The sequence below is a fragment of the Pleurodeles waltl genome, chromosome 11 (genome assembly GCF_031143425.1).
Source record: "Pleurodeles waltl isolate 20211129_DDA chromosome 11, aPleWal1.hap1.20221129, whole genome shotgun sequence".
In the NCBI taxonomy this organism is placed as follows: Eukaryota; Metazoa; Chordata; class Amphibia; order Caudata; family Salamandridae; genus Pleurodeles; species Pleurodeles waltl.
In genome coordinates, this window is record NC_090450.1 from 194,991,868 (window position 1) to 195,014,705 (window position 22,838).

Genomic DNA, 22,838 nt, shown 5'->3' on the forward strand with positions numbered 1-22,838 from the left:
CCTCAGGGAGGCCACCAATCATGCCTTTCAGGGTCTTGTTGAATATCTCCACAAGACCATTAGACTGGGGGTGATAGGGTGTGGTGGTACACCACACGCATCCCACAGAGACTTCATGTATGCAGACATGAAGTTAGTGCCTCTGTCAGACACTATCTCCTTGGGGAATCCCACACGGGTAAATATTCCCATCAGAGTTCTGGTCACCACCGGTGCAGTTACGGTCCTCAGAGGGATTGCCTCTGGGTAGCGGGTGGCATGGTCCACCAAAACCAGGATGAACCTGTTGCCTAAGGCAGTTTTGGGGTCCAAGGGACCAACAATGTCGATGCCCACCCTTTCAAAGGGGGTGCCAACGACAGGAAGTGGAATCAGGGGGGTTTTAACCCTTTTTCCTGCTTTACCACTGGCCTGGAAGGTAGGACAAGATCTGCAGAACTTATCTGAGTGTGTCCTCATTTTGGGCCAATAAAAGTGGGTGACAAGCCTGTTAAAGATCTTGCCTTGCCCCAAATGTCCTGCCAGGGGAATGTCGTGAGCCAGACCCAGTAGGAAGGTTCGGTAACATTGGGGGACCACCAGCGTACGTGCTGCCCCAAAGGCCGGAACTTTAGGCTCACTGTAGAGGAGATCATTCTCCCAATATAGGTGGTGATTGCCAGAGGCGTCACCTGCTGCCTGGTTTGAGGCTTGTTTCCTCAAACCTTCCAGAGTGGGACATTCTTTCTGCGCCTTGCAGAATTCCTCCCTGGTTGGTCCACCCTCAACTTGCCAGCCAGCAAGCTCAGGTAATTCACCTAGGGTGGCAATGTCTTCCCCAGTTGGCTCGGGAGCCTCCTCCTCAGGAGCCCCGTCAGCCACTGTGGGAACTTCTGGGGCCGGTTTCCCACGCCCCTTGTCCCTTCTCTTGGCAGCTCTCTGGGCCATCGTTCCAGGCTCCAGATGCGCTTGACTTCCCTCTCGGTCAGGCATGGACCGTGTGGTCATGAAGACCCACTCAGGTAACCCTAACATCTCCAGGTGAGACTTGAGCTCCACTTCTTTCCAAGCAGTATGCTCAAGATCATTGCCTAACAGACAATCTACAGGCATGGCAGGACTCACAGCTACTTTCAGAGTACCAGAGACCCCCCCCACTCAAAGGGAACCAGAGCCACCGGTAGGTGACTCTCACGATTGTCAGCGACTATGACCTGGTGGAATGTATTAGGGACTATCTGCTCTGTTGACACCAGCTGACTCTTGATAGTAGTCATACTGGCTCCTGTGTCACGCAGAGCCTCCACCTTCTGCCCATCAATGGTGACCCACTGCCGGTACTTGGAAGTATTTTTGGGCATGTGGGCCTTGGGCACCATTTCTCCTTCTCCCAGGGACACTAGGGAAATCTCTACCTGTTCCCCAAAGCTATCTGGGTCCATCTCCCCCCGAGCGCTACACTAGTCAACCCAGGTGCCTGTCCGGTAGTGGACGGTGCCCTCTTGGGGCACTGGGGATCACCTTTATAGTGACCATACTGGTAACACTCCATACATTTGGGGTTGGATTTCCCTGACTTATCAAATGTCCCTGGCTTCTTCCCAAATCTAGAGAAGGAATGGTTGCCACCCCCTCCCTGGGAATTCTTTTGGGGGCCTTTTGAGAGTTCCTTATCTGTAAGTTTATCTCCCCCCTCTTTCTTCTGTTGGGAACCCTGACCACCTTTGTGTGAGTCCCCCCCAGGTACCTTTTTGGACACTCTGGTGCTAACCCAGAGGTCCGCCTCCTCAGCAAGCTTCCTGGGATCAGTCAGCTTACCATCTACCAAGTGCTGGCGCAACTCTGTAAAAGTAGTATTAAGCATATGCTCTCTCAGAATCAAGTCATATAACCCTTTATAGTCATTTACTTTGTTGCCCCGCACCCATCCATTCAGTGCCTTACTGGAAAAGTCAAAGAAATCTACCCATGTTTGTGTGTGTTGTTTGGTGCTGTCCCTGAACCTCTGACGGTATCCCTCAGGGGTCAGCCCAAACTTGGCAAGTAAAGTGGCTTTTTGAAGTGGGTATGTGTTTTGATCAGGTTGATCCAATGTGAGAAGTGTGTCCCTCCCCAATGGCGGCACATAACCCCACATAGCTACCCCCCATTGCATTTCAGGAACCTCATGAGCCCTTAGTGCAACTTCATAAGCAGCTAACCATTTATCTATGTCATCTCCCACCACAAAACTGGGCACCACATTTTTGGGTATACGAACCTTCTTTTCTCCAGCAGGTCCTGTCTGTATGCTGCCACCATTATTGCTGGATTCAGACTGTCTCGCCTTGATCTCCAGCTCCTTGAGACTCAGTTCATGAGCCAACAATAGTTTCTTTTCAGCCAAAGCTCTTTCAGCTTCCACCTGTTTGGCTGCTCTTTCAGCTTCTGCTTGTTTGGCTGTTCTTTCAGCTTCAATCTGTTTGGCTGCTCTTTCAGCCTCAGCTTGTTTGGCTTCTCTCTCTGCCCTTCTCTCCTCCTGTTGAGCCTCAATTTTCAGTTTTGCCATTTGCAATTGGAACTCCCTTTCTTCTCTCCTTTCCTCTGCGGTCAGGCTTTGCACAGAGACACTGCTCCCTGGTCTGGAAGGGGGCACAATTGCAGTGGTAACACCATCCACAGATAGTGAAAATCCCTCTGAGGGGCCATTTTCTGGCTCCTCTTCCTCATCATCCTCTAAATGGGCTTCTGCCCAGGCCCTCAGCGCCACTTGAAAGTCCTCCTTTCTGGAGGCCCCTTGGGTGGGTACCCTCAATGCCCTGCAGAATCCTCTTAGTTGTTTGACCGTATATGTATCCAACTGGACTAGGTCAAAGTCCCCTGTCTGAGACCCAGTCAGAGACATGTTGAGTGAGGATTTAGTTTTTGAAAATTGTCAGGAAAAAAAACGGATTTGCAAAAAGAGATAAAAACCAAGTTGACCTTCAACTGTGGGTAGGTAGTGAAATACTTAGCTACTGTATGTCACTGCACAAATACAAGTCCTATCCTCACCGCTGATCACCAATGTTAGAAATGTTTTTTTTGGTTGGCAGTCAGGTTACCCCCTGTCCAAGCAAAAGCCCTCACTCTAGTCAGGGTAAGTCACACACAATCCAAGATTATCCTGTGCCCACCCTCTGGTAGCTTGGCACGAGCAGTCAGGCTTAACTTAGAAGGCAATGTGTAAAGTATTTGTGCAATAAATCATACAATACCACCATATAGCACTACAAAAATACACCACACAGTGTTTAGAAAAATATATAATATTTATCAGGATAATTGTAGGTCAAAAAGAATAAAGTTGCAATGGGAAATTGTAGAGATATCACTGAAAAGTGATATAAAGTGTCTTAAGTCTTTAGAATATAAACAAAGTCTCTTTCAAGCACAAGTACCTGGTTTAGAGTGGAAAAATCTCCTCAGAGGGCCACAGCGGAAGAGGTGCGTGGAAAAAGGGTGTGTGCCTCGATTTCTCCCGAGCACACACGGACTTGCGTCGTTATTTTCCACGCGGGGAAGTCGTGCGTCGTTTTCCGGCGCGCGGACAGTCTCTTTCTGTGGATCGCGGGGATTACCAGATGTCCCCGGTCTGTGCGTGGATTTTCCTGCTTGTTCTCCGGCTGCGCGTCAGTCTGCGGGGCTGCGCGTCAAAATTACGATCTCACGGCAGGCGTCGCGTCGATTTCTCCTCTAGACGTCGGTCTGCGGGGCTGCGCGTTGAAATTACGATCTCACAGCAGGCGTTGCGTTGATTTCTCCTCTAGAGGTCGGGCGGCATTGTCCTTGCGAAGCCGTGCGTCGGATTTTCGGTCGTCCCAAGAGCGTCGTGTCGATCAGCGTCGGTGTGCGGCGTTTTTCTCGCCGCGGAACAAGTTTTGCGTCGAAATTTTCGCCACACGGAGCGTCCAAGTGAAAAAGAGAAGTCTTTTTGGTCCTGAGACCTCAAGGAACAGGAGGCAAGCTCTATCCAAGCCCTTGGAGAGCACTTTCACAGCCAGACAAGAGTTCAGCAAGGCAGGAGGGCAACAGCAAGGCAGCAGTCCTTTGTAGAAAGCAGACAGGTGAGTCCTTTGAGCAGCCAGGCAGTTCTTCTTGGCAGGATGTAGTTTCTGGTTCAGGTTTCTTCTCCAGCAAGTGTCTGATGAGGTAGGGCAGAGGCCCTGTTTTATACCCAAATGTGCCTTTGAAGTGGGGGAGACTTTAAAGAGTGGCTAAGAAGTGCACCAGGTCCCCTTTCAGTTCAATCCTGTCTGCCAGGGTCCCAGTAGGGGCTGTGGCAGTCCTTTGTGTGGGAGCAGGCCCTCCACCCTCCCAGCCCAGAAAGACCCATTCAAAATGCAGATGTATGCAAGTGAGGCTGAGTACCCTGTGTTTGGGGTGTGTCTGAGTGAATGTCAACCAAGCCCAGCCAGACATGGATTGTAAGGCACAGAAGGATTTAATTGCAAAGAAATGCTCACTTTCTAAAAGTGGCATTTCTAGAATAGTAATATTAAATCCGACTTCACCAGTCACCAGGATTTTGTATTACCATTCTGGCCATACTAAATATGACCTTCCTGCTCCTTTCAGATCAGCAGCTGCCACTTCAACAGTGTATGAGGGCAGCCCCAATGTTAGCCTACGAAGGGAGCAGGCCTCACAGTAGTGTAACAACGAATTTAGGAGTTTTACACTACCAGGACATATAACTACACAGGCACATGTCCTGCCTTTTACCCACACAGCACCCTGCTCTAGGGGTTACCTAGGGCACACATTAAGGGTGACTTATATGTAGAAAAAGGGGAGTTCTAGGCTTGGCAAGTACTTTTAAATGCCAAGTCGAGGTGGCAGTGAAACTGCACCCACAGGTCTTGCAATGGCAAGCCTGAGACAAGGTTAAGGGGGCTACTTGAGCGGGTGGCACAACCAGTGCTGCAGATCCACTAGTAGCATTTAATCTACAGGCCCTAGGCACCTGTAGTGCACATTACTAGGGTCTTATAAGTAGATTAAATCGTTCAATCAGGTATGATCCAAAGTTACCATGTTTAAAGGAGAGAGCATATGCACGTTAGCACTGGTTAGCAGTGGTAAAGTGCGCAGAGTCTAAAAACCAGCAAAAACAGTATCCAAAAAGTGGAGGGAGGCAGGCAAAAAGTTAGGGGTGACTACCCTAAGGCTGTCAGGTCTAACAGAAGTGTATAGTTTCAAAGAAGAAAACAGTTCACAACACTCCTGATATACAAGGACACTTAGCTTTAGATCAGCAACATGTAGGGAAGTTTTGTAAATATAGGCCGCAATCGAAAACTGACAATGTTTGTAGGAACAAGTTAATGCAGACGTGTTTTTGTTTAAGAATGTATGGGATTTTATGCTAAATAGACAAGACCCCGCTGTGCCTGGTGTATATTATATCTGTGGAAAGAATACTTATTACAAGTTACCGAAAGGTTGGTATGGCACATGCTACCTAGGAGTGTTTTTTTTCTGACAGTTTACCTAGGAGACAACATTGACTATCCAGCAGGGATTGAGAGACTTAAAATGAGATTTAAAAGAGGAGCAAGTAGTTCAGAGATTTCTGGAGATGTTTTTTGGAGCCTTTATTCTATCGCTGGGTATGATTTTGAATGACAAAACAATATGGAAGTTATCAACGATTGTAGATAAGATATCAACTGATTTTTCAGGTGCAATGCTCCTAATGGATACGGTAATGGTTGTGGGAAGATCAATGGTTCTGCAGAATCGCCTTGCATTAGACATTCTTTTAGCAAAAGAAGGCAGAGTCTGTTGAATTTTAAAGATACAACATTGCTGCGCATACATACCAGATAACAGTAGGGAGATAAGGAAATATCTTTCAAATCTGACAAGTCTGAAAAATGACTTGAATGACGTGAAACAGACAAATGTTTGGGAGACAATAGGTGAAGGATTCTCAAAGTGGGATCGTGGGATAGAAATTTGGGAAATAGATTTGTGAACATGATCCTGAAACTTTTATTGATTGTGACAGTGAGTATAATTTGGGCACTTGGGTTTTACAAGGCTTACAATTTCTGGAAAAGGCAAAGAGTACAGAATAGATAGAGGACGGAAGAGATGGAAATGGAGAATATGAGAAACAGATATTACTAAATAAAGAAGAGAACTGACAGTTATCGCAGACCTAGACGTATGCGTTATCAGACTACAAGATTTTAATTTGTCTCATTGTAAATGTATAAGTTCCTTTGTGACAGCATAAATTGCTGTCAGGGGAGGGACAAATAGAGATCAAAATTTACTTATACATTGGTGGCATAGAAGTTAGCATAGGGTGATTTACAAGCCTTCATTTGAAAAGCCTAAAAGAGAAATTAACATGGAAATGTAAAATGTGCATGTTTGAAATATGGTGGCCAAACTGGCCTCCATTCATGTTTGACATCACGTTTTAACATGGAAGATATTGTGGGCCATATTTATACTTTTTGACGCAAAACTGCGCTAACGCAGTTTTGCTCCAAAAAAATTAGCGCCGGCTAATGGCATTCTGAAGCGCCATGCGGGCGCCGTATTTATTGAATGGCGTTAGCCGGCGTTAGCCGACCGGCGCTGCCTGGTGTGCGTGAAAAAAAAACACGTACACCAGGCAGCGCCGGCGTAGGGAAAAATGGCGTTTGGGCGTCCAAAAATGGGGCAAGTCAGGCTGAGGCAAAAAAATCGTCTTAAACCGAATTGCGCCATTTTTTTTTGCCGCCCAGACGCCATTAACATGACTCCTGTCTTAGCAAAGACAGGAGTCATGCCCCCTTGCCCAATGGCCATGCCCAGGGGACTTCTGTCCCCTGAGCATGGTCATTGGGCATAGTGGCATGTAGGGGGGCACAAATCAGGCCCCCCTATGCCACAAAAAAAAATATAAAAAAATACTTACCACAACTTACCTTTTCTTCCCTGGGATGGGTCCCTCCATCCTTGGGTGTCCTCCTGGGGTGAGCAAGGGTGGCAGGGGGTGTCCCTGGGGGCAGGGGAGGGCACCTCTGGGCTCATTCTGAGCCCACAGGTCCCTTAACGCCTGCCCTGACCCAGGCGTTAAAAAGAGGCGCAAATGCGGGGTTTTTTGCCCCGCCCACTCCCGGGCGTCATTTTTGCTCGGGAGTATAAATACCACGCACATGCCTGGGAGTCATTTTTTAAGACGGGAACGCCTACCTTGCATATCATTAACGCAAGGAAGGTGTTCACGCAAAAAAATGACGCTAACTCCATGAACTTTGGCGCTAGACGCGTCTAACGCCAAAGTATAAATATGGAGTTAGTTTTGCGTCGAATTTGCGTCGAAAAAAACGACACTAATTCGGCGCAAACGGAGTATAAATATGCCCCTGTGCACTTACATTGAGTGAATTATTGACAAGCATTAACTTTGAAAGTACTATCTTTAAGAGAAATAGTAGAAATGAAGCATAATGAAAGTATTAAATGAACATGAATTAATCGTACTAACACTGATTTAAATATAATTTATTAATGTATGTTACATGTGTGCAGGAAAATGAATGCACATTTAAAAGTGTTCTGAAGTGTCGTAAATGATGTTTGCAATTAAATAATTTGCTTGTCATAGTTGATTTCGAATTGTATGGTTCTCAATAGGTTTTAGAAGTGTATTGACTGTCTTTACATCTATTTAGGATGTTGTCTTAGCAAGACAAGGCCTGAAGATTTATTTTTGCAGCAGCAGAGGAAAATTAATTAATTCTTAGCTTGATGACATGATGTTGAATGTCCTATTGTACTGAAGATGAATAACATGTTTCAGTGTTAACTAAGTAGCAATATTTGTTGTAGCTTACTGACAAGACAGGAAATCCTATGAATGTTCATGTGAGGAATGTTTAGCTCATCCTGTGTACCGTGAGAAAGGATCCCAAAGTAACAATCAATTAGAAAATGTAATATTTTGGCAGACGTGTATGAATTTCCAATGTGCAGCCGATGTTCTGCACTGTCCTGATGCTGCTGTCTACTGATGTTGTGTGAATGTGAATGCTCTACTCGAAACTTCCTGTCTGCTGTCCCATGAGGAGAGGTATAATCTTAATGTGGATTCTTGTTTTCTTTTCAGCTTAGATAATTACACCAGCATACTTTTATAGACAGTCACCCTAGTTCGATGATTTTCCAGATTATTTTTGTCTTTTCTTTTTGTTTTGCCCCTATTGTTAGCCCCTTCCCACACATGCAAATCTGAATTTGTGGTAGAGATAAGGATGGCCCAGCCTTGAAAACCGAATGTTAAATTGAATTTTGATGATTTACTGATGTCACCATCATCTGCTTTCAAATCTGAAATAAATGTACATATTGTAGTTTTGCTAATTTCCTACACCCTTTTGGAGTGTTTAACAGTGTTAATGTTTAGTAGGCTTAATCTCTATAGACGTTTTGGACAGCCTATGTTTTTTGTGTATGTTTATGACTTATTTTTACGCACTGTATATGTTACATTGATTTTGAGATTGTAATAAAGCTTTGAAACTTTATTCAGTTTGGAGTATGATTTAGTGTTTACATTTTTAAATTGTTCATGGTGTCTTGAATTGTTGGTTTTATGTTGCTGATTCATGTTGAATGATTCTGGCTACCACACTCCTCACTTGAGTCCAAAGGTCTAGTCAACTTCTAGCGGTGGGATAAGGTATGGTGTCTCACCAGAACACATGTGGTTTCTGAACCGAGGCAGGAAGAAGACCTCAGCGAGTGCATCAGCACAACATAGGCCTATCCATGACAGTTGTGGCACAAAAAGCAGACATCTTATGAGAGAAATGCAGGTAAAGTATTTACTTGCATCAAAATAAATTAAGGTCAAGAAACCAATCAATAAAATGAGGGGAAAGCATTGTATGGGAAACAGTGACCTTTTTGTTTAAATTTAAATGTATAAAAGCATAGAAAAAACATAAATCAAGGACAAAAATATTTAATTAATTCAGTTTATTAAACTTGGATTATGTTTGTAAAAATATTTTAAAATTAATTTCATATATTTATTTTAAATGTAGAACTGAACAAGAATGCTACAGGACTATTAACACAATTTTGAATAAAAATGTAATAAATTACATCAAAATAATTGTTTAAATTAACAAACAAATTTCCAGAAATGAAATTATGATGCATTAAAAATTATTAAAAGTGATCCATAGAATAATTTTAAGTAATTAAATTGTATTTACTAAACTATACTTTAATATTCAGGTTAATATTAATATTGGCATGGAATTATGAAAATATGTTATATTTAAACAGCAAATATATACTATTTAAATATTTCTTAACATGAAACAATATTTATTCATATTTTTAAACTATTTTAAATAATGTTATCTAACTTTATGTGACTTCTGAGTGTGTCTTATTTTAATTCCTACTTCCATTATTTTTTAGAGGAAGATGTTGAATTACTAGTGATTGGCCATGTGTCGTGCTGGACTTTCGCTTTGATCTGGAGTAATTTTCAGTGCTTTGAGCAAATTTTCACTGTAGTAACTTTAGAAGGGCAGTTTGCAACTAGCAATAAGTTTACTCTAATGTGGGTTGGTATATGCCCTGCCCTAAAGTCCTCCATGGTTCTCCCTTAAACTTACCTCCTCCTTACTCATCCATCAGCCCATCTCTTTTAATAGTAAGTATTCCTTATTTTCAAGCCGCTCCACACTCATTTACTACCAAAATTTACACTTACATGTTCAGAAACTCCACTGATGTGGCAGAGATCGACACACAGAATAAAAAGGAAAGAGAGAGGCACGTAAGTTTGTGAATAGCATTTTATAGTTGGATTTTACTACTATTGTAGGCCTACAAAACTTACTACAAAATGCAGTTTGTAATTATTCACTCTGTCAGAGCCCCAATCAGGGGGTCACGTGGCAAGCAGGAGCTACTGGGCCCAACCGTGGTTTTGAAGCCTTTTACTCCTGATGTCCTGTGGCCTAAATTACTATGGGTCCTTAGCAATAAGGCCATGTACGCCTTCAGCACTTCATACTCAGCAGTAGCGTGGTTGGAACAATTTAAGGCTTCTCGGGGAGGGAGAAGTAGATGCAGGAGTGTGAGCACAGACCCACAACAGCATGTATGTGAACCATAATGTGCAACAGTACATGGAGACAAAGAGTGCCTGGTTGAGCACACCACAAAAGCATGCATGTGAGCCGGAGTGTGCTACAGTTCATGCAGATGGTGCACAACTGTTTCAACCAGTATGTATGTGAGTCAGAAAATAGGCTACAGTACAGGGAGACAGCAAGAGGCTGGTTGAGTGCAGTGTTCTGGTATGTATTTGGGCCAGAGATTTATAATACATGAGGTCAGCGCGGTTAGGTAGATTGTGCCATGCTGATAATTATTTGTATAAGGGAGAGAACAGTACTTGAAGGGTGACACAAATATTTGCATGCAACGCTAAGGATGCATGGGTGCCTGTGAGGGCTACAGTGCATGAGGGCCTGTGGGTCCCATATTGGGAACCCCATGGCTTGCACGAAGTACATGTGGAGGTAGAGAAGCCCCCCCAGGCCGATTGTGGATTGCTGCATCCCTGAGAGCTGTGTTGGACACATACTGGAGGAAGGAAGAGTCATTCTCTTCAGTGGACTTCAAAAGGGGTGGTTTAGTTGAGCGTAGATGTACTGATGATATTCGATCTTGCTACTCTGATCACTAAATTTGAAGGGTTACTCCACTCACCCATTAATTTTATAATATATTTTATTCAAGATGTGGCATCTGTCTATGTGGAGGACTTTAAATACATCCTAGATTATCATCTTCTATTAACATTGTCCAGAAGATGGGCTCATGAATGTTTTTCTCAAGCAATCAAAACAGAAAAAAATCCACTCACATCAGCCCACCACATAAAATTATTTGTGTCATATTTTTCTGTCCTCATATCTGTCATACTACGCTGTGAGGATGAATGACACTGTACACCACATAAGGCCTCCTGTTACAAAAACTTTGCATATTAGTTACTTTTATGTCTTAGATGGTGTGTATTCTATATAGGACACACTACGTTTATTCATCTTTTGTGTAAATAGTGTAATAAATCCACAGTATTGTTACTTATTAAATGCATAAACATATTATGGGGGTCATTCCGAGGCTGGCGGTGCCCCGCAGGGCATTCTCACCGCGGCGGTTCGGCCGCGGTCAGACAAGGAAAACCGGCGGTCTCCCGCCAGTTTTCCGCTGCCCTGGGAATCCCCCATGGCGGCGCAGCTTGCTGCGCCGCCATGGGGGATTCCGACCCCCTCACAGCCATCCTGTTCCTGGCGGCTCCGACCGCCAGGAACAGGATGGCGGTGAGGGGTGTCGTGGGGCCCCTGGGGGCCCCTGCAGTGCCCATGCCAATGGCATGGGCACTGCAGGGGCCCCCGTAAGAGGGCCCCACTTTGTATTTCAGTGTCTGCTTTGCAGACACTGAAATACGCGACGGGTGCCACTGCACCCGTCGCACATACCCACTCCGCCGGCTCCATTCGGAGCCAGCTTCCTCGTGGGGAGGGGTTTCCCGCTGGGCTGGCGGGCGGCCCTCTGGCGGTCGCCCGCCAGCCCAGCGGGAAAGCCAGAATGGCCTCGGCCATTTGGCAGCTCCCTCCAGGCGGGCAGCTCCTGCCGCCCGCCGGGCTCAGAATGAGCCCCTATATTTTTATACCATGGTGCAGAATGCTTACCCTTTCTATGTATAGTTGCCCTTTATGAATTATTACTTTAAACTATACTCATTGATAGAGTAATTTTGATTGGATTGTTTTTGACCAATCTCTAATTTTCACAAGGATTTTTCTTAAATAATCCCTTCATGAATCTTTTATTGTATACATTATTTCCACATCTTCTGAGGAAAGATTGGGTTGCATTGTAGTGTTTTGCTTGTCTTTAAATTCAGAAAACAATTACTCCATCATGGCAACAGAGTATTTTACTCACCCTGACAGAGTAAATAACATTCTCTAAACTATAAATTAGGCCCTTATTATCTAGCCTGAATGTTTTAAATGCTTGATGGAAGATACTTTTACTTTTTTACTTTTACTCGTTGTTTTTATCATATTCTATACTGTCTAAACGTGGAAAAAATATGCTTAGAGATCAGATTGTTTTTCTCAGTAGATGCAGCCATCTTTGTAATTGGCACTTTTTGATATATAAGAAAAAGTAAAGGGATGAGATCTCATGTGTTATTATTTTGGCTCTGGATGTTATCTTACTTCATTAGAAAGAAAAAATGTTTACCTGTTTTCCTTTAGTTACAACAAACCCTTAAGAAAGAGTTAATTCCATATTGTTTGGCAAGTCCTGCTACTATGCAGCTGGGATAAGAGTCTGTGTGATGGTTATACGTGAAAATGTGCACTTTTTTTTTTCCATATCTTTATGGGTCCCATGCACATGTATAGTAATAGTTTGGACCTATATGTGCTTCTTTATGTTAATACAACAGAAGTTTAAGAAAGTGTTGATTCTTCTAGTGTTTGGCAAACTGAACCAACACTCTGCCATGGGTAAAGGTCTGTAATGGAACCTTAGTCACAGTAAGCAATAGTTTTGAGTTTTAGCTGTTTCTACGTAGCTTCTATGAGCCTGGCAACGGTTACATGTGTGCATGTTTTTACTGCATTTAAAAGTGAACCAAGCACATATATACCAACAGTTTGGTTATATATGTGCTTCCTTATGTATTTTAACTTTTGCAATATTTCTTTAAAGGAGATACATGCTTTGGACTACCCTGCTAGACCCAGTTAATCACTGTTCTGGGCTGATGGAAGTTTGTAGACTTTCCCTGTACAATAGGCCTATTTGTGAATATTAGCCCTCTTCTGAAAGAGGTGGGTTGGGGAAGAATCAGCATAAGGTGATAAGCTGCCTCCAATTGTCAAGGCCTGGCATGTGGAAATCATGAAGATCAAGGAAACAAAACAGAACTCTGGTATTAGCACCAACAGTGTTTTCCTCTTAAGGCCTGGATGGAAGAAATCAGTTTTGATGGGCAGAGCCAAATTCAGAAAGGAGTATTTCAGAACTTTGATTCTGCTATTTTGTAAACTCTAGACTACAGTGCAAGGGAGTACACCAGCACATGGACTGCTTCCAGGAAGTGTAACTTAAGAGTGGAGTGGTGATGTAGCCTATGTTGATTTTGCAGAGACTACAACAAAGATCTTACCGCCTCCACAGAGACTTTCAGAAGAATGGAGCAAGTTTAGGGGAAGGATCAATAAGATTGCTGATGAACTCTTGTTGGAGTGGAAGGACTTTAGACTTGGACTATGTTTTGCTCTGACTCCAGAGCCAATAGTACTTGAGTCCCAATTCTCTCTTGGGGACAGAGAGGATCCTGAGGAAAGAGATGTTCCTGTGCTTTTTTGGACTGTTTCCTGCTGGATGTTTCCTAAGAACGGGTGCCCCAGATGTCTGCTGTAAACACAGGAATTCTACAAGTAGCCAGGAGGCTTGGGAAGTACAGGTAGGGAGTCCAGTCTATCTTGAGGGTTACAAGGTGCTTTTGACTGAGGACACTGGGTTAGGGGACTAGCAAATGCTGAGGGCAGGTCTCTAAGATCTATGCAACTGAGGAAAATGCATCTGAACTTCTGGAGGACAGGATGTACTAAAGTTATGTTACTAGTGGCCAGGAGCCATAACTGAAAATTCCATGGTATAAAGGCATACCAGATTCAGATAAATCTACACAAAGCAGATGGAAGATGCACTGCTCAGATCCAGCAGCTTTTTTAATGTCCTCCTTGGGAGCTTATGAGCCATGGACCACCTGGGGTCTAGCATGATAGTGTTTTTTGTTGGGCTCCATCCAACATTGCTCCTGGAAAGACAGGAAACTGTTGCCTTGAAGATTCCCTTGAGAGAACCCTATGACCATGGGGAGGGTCTTGCACCAAGTGGTCCCTTAAGCACAGAAGGCACCTCTTTGGCAGCCCCTATGACCCAACCTTGCTGGAAATAAAGGAACTGCAAGACCTCAGATTCCCTGCATGCACTGATAGAGGCAGGCAGGAGAGTGAAAGACAAGATGCCAGATTCCCCACTGATACAAAAAGGAGAGTGGCATGCAGGTACTGTCTGGGACCACCTTCACTCTGTGGCTTTCAATTGGTCCTCACTGAAAAGTGTGAGGATGTCTTTCAAGAGTGCCAGTGACACTCTCCTTTAGAAAGAAAGTAACCACGTTAACTACCACTTTGTAACCACAGAAAGAAATAAAAACGTTAATGATCAAATTTGCTTATTCATGTTTGGGTGCTCCCTGAGGGACCTGGATCACCTCAAGATAGTAAGATTCAGAGGCTGTCAAGAGAGTCCACAGGACCTTCACAATCAGATTTCAAATTGTCACCCTAAATCTCCAACAGCTCTAAAAGAGTGGTGGTGGGAGAGATTTCTTGGTTGTTTATGCGATGATACCCTTCACAAAGCCATTTGGCCTGACATTTTATCTATGATTTTCTCATGTTTGCTTCAAGCTCATGATGGGTGTATTAAGTTTCTAGGGGATTAGGGCCTGCTGGTGTGCAGACTGTAAAAGGGGCCTGTGGAATTTAGTGAATTTAGTGGTTATTTGATTTCTGTGACCTTGCCCTGTTGGGCAATTTGTGAAGCAATTTAGATTATGTTCCCATAGGTTTTTCTACCTGCTACCTCGTGCATATATGTCACTTTGGGCCATATGTACGAACACATTTTCCCATTGACATAGAATGGGAAAAACCCTTTGCTACATCTGGCCCTTTGTGACTATTTAATGTTGAGCATAATAATGTTTCCTTTTAGCAGAAAAGGTACTTACTGAACGTTGATTGATTAAGTGTTGTTTGTTGTGTTTCTGAAGACTGAATCTGTAGACCATAGCACTTCCCTGACTAAGCACTGGAATGCTCTGATAACCACCCTTAGGATCAAGTGCCAAAGGGGGTACTGGCACTCCATTTGTGGGTCAGCAGGGGGGAGCTACAGGACAAAAGAAAGACTCAAGTTGTTAAAATTGGGACCTAGTACATACCGACTACTTGAGTCTTCCGACATGGATTTTTCACAATAACGTCATAATTAATTAGGTGGATTATGCATTTGTAAACACCCCTGTACTGTATAAATGTATATAGGTCTGTAAATGGCAATTCTCATATTAATGCGTTGATATCATTATGTACGCTATTCTATTTTTAAAAATGAACTTCGATATATATTTATCTCCACAATTTGCCCTTGTCTATTGTTACTTTTTGTTACAAAAAAAAAGAATACAAATACTATCGTATTATAAAAGTGTCATTTGATGTCTGTTTTTGTCTTTCAGTTAGAACAGGTTATAATCCACCAGCAGGTGGAACTACTGGGAGGTATGTATAGATACATTCGCTTGAATTGTTTTTAGAATCAACCATTATATGTCCCATTTTATGGTGCGTTGTAAAGAATATACATTTGCTTTTTTCAATATGAGATTGTTCTTTTTAGCATCTACATAGCCATATTTACTGTACACCTTCAAAGCTGAAAACGGATTTGGAAAAAGTTATACTCTAATAAGTCAGATGTTTCTGGTTAATCCAGAGCATATTTTACAGACAGATTTCGCAGAGAAACCCAAAGGCCTAGCTTTCCAAGACAAACATTTAATTTCCTTTATAAACTGTATTAGTGAGGTGGGAAGGAGCCAAGATGGCCACCTGGGTAGATGTGCCTCTCCGCAACTCCCACAAAAAACAGGATTGGGACCCCCCAACCCCTTTCGTAGCCATAGGGGTTAATTGGAGCCTGGGAATGAACTACATGAGCACTATGACACCTTGCTGGAGTGTGCTGCTTGGGGAGAATGTGGTGCAGAGTGCGGCCATGGAGGCAGAAATCAACGCCCGAGATGGAGGAGCACTGGAGAAGAGGCCCTGGTGACCATGGGATTGCAATGATCTAGATGACTGCGACCCGAGTGCTGCGCCTGCTGATGCTGAATGGCTTTATTAATGTGATCCGGGAGCGGTGTGAGGCTGATCGGGAGGGCAGCCCTGGGGAATTGGGCAGGTGAGAGGTACAACCTAGCGATCCTGGTGAGCTGGGGAAGATGACACGAGCGAGACCTAATGACCATGAAGGTAATGACATTGGATTCCCCCCCCCCCAGAGCGATACCACATAAGGATAAGGGGAACTGGCACTGGGGAACTGGCTCCCGGGGGTTGTGGCACATGTTAAAGGCTTACCTGCTCTCCAAGCCACAGAATGGACACAAAAGGATGACTCCCCTTTAGATCTTTGGGGGCTGAATGGATGACTACTGATGTGCTTACTGAGGTGATGCCCCCACCTCCCCTTACTGCACAACACATAGTGTGCCCCTCAGCTGGCCATGCAGTTTGTGGGGACTATTTTGGCTTGCCTTGGAACTAACACTACCACTTGGACATGGATGCCACCTAAAGCCAAGTGGGGCCCGGGCATGGCCTCAAGGGCAGGCCATTGAATCAAGAAGGGTTATGGCCATGATGGCTCAAGGTGCAACTGCCAGTGAGGAGCCTGCTATGGGGGAGCCGTAGCCCCATCAAATTTGAATATTAAAAACCTAATGCAGGAGGGCAATATGGCCATCACAAAGAAGATCGATGGGGTGGCCGTTACGGTGACAATGCTACGCCAAGATATGGACAAGATGAGGATGCATGTGAAGGATTTGGGCACTAGAACTGATGTGCAGATGAGATACTAGGGGCATTTACTAGCCAGCTGGAAGGTCAAGAGAGGTGTCTGCAAACACAGGAGGGCAAAATTGCAGATCTGGAAGATCAACACTTTGCAAATACTTGGCCCACCAGAAGGGACAGAGACCACCCTAGTGTAACAATTTCCGGAATCATGGTTGCCCACTGTGTTGCTTGGTCTGGAGGGACAGCTGCTGGTGAATAGGGCCCACAGAACGCCAGGTGAAAACCCAAGCCAGGCGCATCATCATGTATGCTAAAAGCTCGGATATCATGATATAATGGGCATTCTAGCAGCGGCACAACAGCAGGACAATATGGAATTCAATAGGAATCAGGTTTCTTTTTTTCTGGACAGTGGTGTGGCAACCCAAAAGAGATGGAGGTCATTCATGAAGTGAAGTGGAAAACCCAGGGATCCTGGATAGCCATACACGCTGCTACCACCAGTGCTCCTCAGTGTGGATAAACAGGGAAAGAGACCTTTTTTTTTATCATGCTGAAGATGCTATGCAGTTCATCGAGCGCCACTGACTGGCAACACTGAGGGGCCACGCAATTATGGACACAGGTTTATGACACACTGAGTGGGTGGGTTGCCGTTAATGTTTAGCTTAAGCCGGGGGTGCATTTCAGTTGACTGAGTATACTATGCAAGTTGGATGTGACTGGGGAGGTATATAGGTACACAACTGCTTCCCTGTGTGTGGGAACTAGTGGAGTGGCTTTTGGGGGCACCCTGCATCCGCAGACCTTGAGAGCGCCACACTAGGAGAGGGAAGTTTGACTGTTGTTTTGGGCAGGGGGGTTGGGATCACATCATGTGTGTTGCTTGTGGGGGCTAGGTTGGGGTTGCCACACTGGTGGGGGGAAAGGGACTTTTTTCAATCATGCTGAAGATGCTATGCAGTTCCTCGAGCACCACTGACTGGCACTACTGAGGGGACCACACAATTATGGACACAGCTTTATGACACACTGAGTGAGGGGGTTACAGACAATGTTTAGCTTAAGCCAGGCAGGTGCATGTCAGTTGACTGAGTATACTATGCAAGTTTGGATTTGACCGGGAAGGTATACAGGTACACAACTGCTTCCTTGGGTGTGGTAACTAGTGGAGTGGCTTTGAGTGCACCCTGCATCCGCAGACCATGGGAGTGCCACACTAGGAGAGGGAAGTTTGACTTTTGTTTGACTATTGTTTTCGGGAGTTGGGGAGTTGGGATCATGTGTGTTGCTTGTGGAGACTAGGTTGGGGTTGCCACACTGGTGTGGGCTGACAGAAGTGGAATTTGTTCTTGGTTTCTAGACAGAGAGATGAGAGCTACATGCATTTCAGTGACAAAATGACACCGACAGGTCATGGAATGCGAGTGAAGTACACAATATACACATGGGTGGGATGACGTTATCCTGGAACATTAAGAGGATACAGAAACCTATCAAAAGACAGAGAATTTGGTCATACGCGTGGAAACATCAGGCATGGATAGTGATGCAACAGGAGAAACACCTGCTGCCACAGAAACATGAGAAAATATGAACTAAGAGGGGGGGCAGATTGCGGTACTCTAGCTTTACTTCTTTGGTGCATGGGATGTTATTGTGGGTGGATACCGGTGCCCTCCTTAAGGTGGACATTGAATTGAAGGCAGCAGATGGCCGGAATGTAGGCATAGTGGGGGAGATGAGTGGTAAACCCACCACGCTACTAAACATATATGCTCCAACCATAGATATACCAGATTTCTTTGAGGGAGTAGTACGTCTAGTAACACCTTATACCCATTATGTCATTATCAAATGGGTGATTGCAACTGCTCCATTCACTGTGACAGTGACTTTAGCCAGGGTGGTTTGGGGACCTTTAAGGTGACTATACAGTGGAAATGCATGGCCATGACTTATGGGGTACAGAAGTTCCTAGGACACACAGTCAGAAGACTGGAACAGCAAATAGTGGAAATAGATGGACTAGCTCCACACAGTGACAGTGATTCAGTATGGTAAATGTGGCATGGATTGACAGGGAGCTGGATGAAGTTTGGGACACCTTCGGGAAGCATGAATATAAAATGTACACGGAACCACAGCATGAACCGGGAGACCATCATGGTTAATTATTGGACTGGCTAATCTCCCTGCTTAACAGGGAGAAGAGGGGAATGCTATTTCATCCATTAGAGATGGGAATGCGGCAATCTTGACTGCTCAGGACGATATTTTGAATCAATTTGCAGAATTTTTCAGAATGCTTTATGCGCAAATAAGTCAGAATGATGAGGCAGGTATGGCAACCATCTTGGACAAGGCACATCTCCCTAGAATGGATGAGTATGCAAGGGCCATACTGAACGCACACCTTGATAAAACAGATAAAAGGTTGGCCATCAAACATATGAATATTTTGAAGATGCCAGTTGTACTTGGACTCAGTGTTGAGTTCTACCAGACATATGTGGATTTATTGTGGGTGCCATTACTTGCCATGTACAAGGAGACATTTGAGACAGAAATGCTGCCAGCATCACTTAGGGAGGTTAATGTTATGATCCTGCCCGAGTCGGGCAGGACCCCCACAAACTGCCCCCTGTCAATGATAAACATAGACACAAAGATTCTGGGGAAAATACTGGCACTACAAATATCAGAAGGTAGTGGAGGCGATTATATATGTGGATCAGGTGGGGTTCGTGGGTGGCCATTATACCGCCATTAACATCTGGAAGATGTTTCTTATTATAGAACAGGCTGTGAGGGGGGAAGAGCCTTGTGCGATTGCCAGTTTAGATGCACACAAGGCCTTTGACACTGTGAACTGAATACCTGAGGTAGGTAAAACTGCTTTACACCAACAGTAGGGCAGGAGTGAAAGTAGGCCATAGAATCTCAGACAGTTTGCTGGTGGAAAGGGGGACCCATCAGGGGTGCCCCCTCTCCCCAATGTTATTCACCTTGATTATTAAGCCATTGGCTCAACTTACACGTATTAGACATGAGGACGCCGGGAATATGGTGAGGGGAAAGCGGGAGATCATCTTGCCATATACTGATGACAATCTGTTGACCATGAGGAACCTGATAGGTGAAGGGTGCATGGTGTATGACACATTGGTGGAAATGCGGGTGCACTTGGGGTTTCAGCTGAAGGCAGATCTGTGTTTCTCCCTGTACGGGCGGCTCTGGCTGCGGGCATGAGTCTGCCTAATATAAAAGTCCAGGCAACTCTGGTTAAGTATTTGGGGGTATATCTTTGCTCTGACATGTCCAGGACCTGTGACTCAAATGTGGGCATGCCCCTGGATGTATTAGAACAGAGGGTTCAGAATATCTGTGATTCCTCATGTCCCTCATGGGGCACATAGCTATTAGTACGTTGATCATGATTCCTCCAGTACCATATGTGCTGCACCACATGCCAATGCACATACCAGAGTCTTGCTTTCGCTGGCTAGATGAGTTACTTAGGCTATTTAACTGGGCAAACTGCAGGACCCTGATCAGCTTGGAGGGCTTGAAACTTCCATGGGACACTGGAAGGCTACAAGCTCCACACTTCAGGGCATATTCCTGGGCGCTTCATCTCCAATACACAGTACAGTGGTTCCAGGAGGGGGACACTGACCCTGTCACTTAAGTCCTGGCTCATCTAACCTGGCCTCAGAAGCATTTGGTGTTGCCTCTGGCAACACAGAAAAATAGATCAGTTCTACCAGAACAGAGTAGGACCCTAATAGATATATGGGAGCATGAGGAGAGAAGCTGAGGAGTGTAACTATATGCAACAACTGGTGTCAGTCCCACGCTATCTATGTTCCTAAAGCACGGGGAGGGAGATGGTGGGCTATGTGGATTTCTGCACTAGATGGGGTGTCGCAGGCAATTGTTTCCTTGTGTATGCTTTTCTAGCTGCAGCTATCCATAAGGCTTGTATAGGGTTCCCGTAAGTGCGAGAGACAGTAGTCTTAAGTCACACAATAGTGCTAATGGGCCTCCATATTAGGCAATTGCAGAAGTGTGACCTGTCATTCATGCCTGAAACTGATACATTACAAGTGCATTCAAAGAGATTATGGCACACTCCAATAGCTGCACAGACTAGACTCATCCAAGCTAGAGCATTGCCCCAGATACAGGTCAACTGTTGGGAATGATATCCATATGTGATGGGAGTGCCCAGGGTTGGGGGCCTTTTGGTGCAAGGCAATCCAGGTGCTGAAGGTCCTGGCTAAGATGCCACTGCTGCAACGATCCAGCTATACCTATTGGGGCTCATAACCCGAGTCAAGCACACTAAATTAGCAGAGAAGGTATTGGAGCTTGGCTTGGCGGTAGCAAAGAAATGTATAGCAAGATGACCAGTCATACACCCACTCGGAAACAGTGGTTCTGGGGACTTGCAAGATAGGTCTGAGTGGAATGTGGGGTACAACACAGATTGGTGTATAGTGGGGCTGACCAAGGGGGCAGAATGGAATGGGACTTAGTGGAGGTTTGATTGCAGCAGGAATTTGAGGAGTCTGTCACGGGACAGGAGGTGGGACATGGAGGTGATTAATACATGAAAGTTCATAGGTCAATGACGGGGTGTGACATGATTCAATGTTGATGCTTCTATATGTCTTCTCCACATTCTTTTTACACTGCCTGGGTGCCATGTACAGGCTGAGAGCGAAATATGTTTGTTGAGGAACCCTCATTTATCGGGATCGGGGGGTGTTGTATTACAGAATCATATTGTTGTTATTTGAGTGCAAAAATTAATAAAAGAACTGTGAGAAAAAATAAACTTTATCAGTGAATAATGTTATAATACGCATACAATAAGAGTAAACACATTGACCATAAACCCTCTCCAACACGATTTCATAAACAAATAACTGATTGATCTAATTAGTTGTCGAGTACCTTTATGTATAACTTCAGTCCAACTAAAAATAAAGTGCAGATACAATAAATATTAATCTTTGGTTCTAAGAAATAAGAAATAAATAGCACACACAATATCAATCAGTACATGTACCAACATACTCCTACATCATGAACTCATGACCGAAAAACAGATAAATTTTTTGAGCTAATTAGCTATTAAGTTTCTTTATGTATGATTCCAGCCCTGCTGAAAATAAAGTGCATATGCAAGTAATGTTAGAATTTGAGTCTAAAAATGGATATCTAACAAATTAAACATCATAAGGGTCAATAAGTGTGTGTAACCCTCCAAATCCTTAACCTAATGCTTTCATCACTCCCAGGATTAATTTTGTTGGAACCCTTTTAAAGTTACTGCTTATACTGAATACGAGCCCCATTTCTCATACGCAGTTTTGATTTATTGTATAGGTCATAACTCCTTGTGTGGGTATAAAAGCAAAATCATACAATTGCAGCCTGTGTTGAAGGGATCTTGCATAGTACAGTCATGCCTACAACTTTTAGATCATCTCTGCAGGCAGTTTACTAAGTGCAAATGGCTTTTATTTTTATCCAGCGTTCCAGTTGCCACATTTAAAGTGTTAGATGCATATTTACATCCCATTGCACCTCCATGTTCTACCCTAGCTTAATTTTTTTTTAATGCTAATTTGGCGATAAGGAGGCAATTTCCCTGTGCCATATCTACAAAGTGGGCAATGCATGCATTATGCCACTTTGTAAACCTGTGCGCCACATTATGCCTGCGCCAGGTTTAATGTATGCAAGGGGTGCATTCTGGCACAGGGAGGCCGAAAAAAAGCCACAGTGAAATTTACATAATTTCACTGTATCTCGTTTTCCATCATTTTTAATGCCTGCACACAGCAGGCATTAAAATGACACACCCATTATATGCAATGGGCCTCCCAGTGTTTTGCTGCACTAGCATCAAACCTTTTGACACTAGTATAGCAAAGCACCACAATAGCATCGAAAATGTTGACACTATTGTGCTAACGACCACCATGGTGTGCCATATTGTAAATACGGCACAACCATGGTGTCGTTAGGTGCCAGTGAGGGGGGCACAAGAAAAGTGCCACATCTATGAAGCACAACTTTCTTGTAATTGTGCCCTTCAATTAGTCT

General features: G+C 44.3%; 1 protein-coding gene across 1 annotated transcript in view; it reads left to right on the top strand.

The window, feature by feature from the left end:
- Nucleotides 1–22,838, top strand: part of LOC138266595 (phospholipid scramblase family member 5-like) — a 243,744-nt gene that overhangs the window by 92,743 nt on the left and 128,163 nt on the right. The window contains exon 3 of the mRNA XM_069215431.1: nucleotides 15,374–15,416. Within this exon, the coding sequence (XP_069071532.1) occupies nucleotides 15,374–15,416 (43 nt within the window). The remainder of the gene's footprint in view (nucleotides 1–15,373; nucleotides 15,417–22,838) is intronic.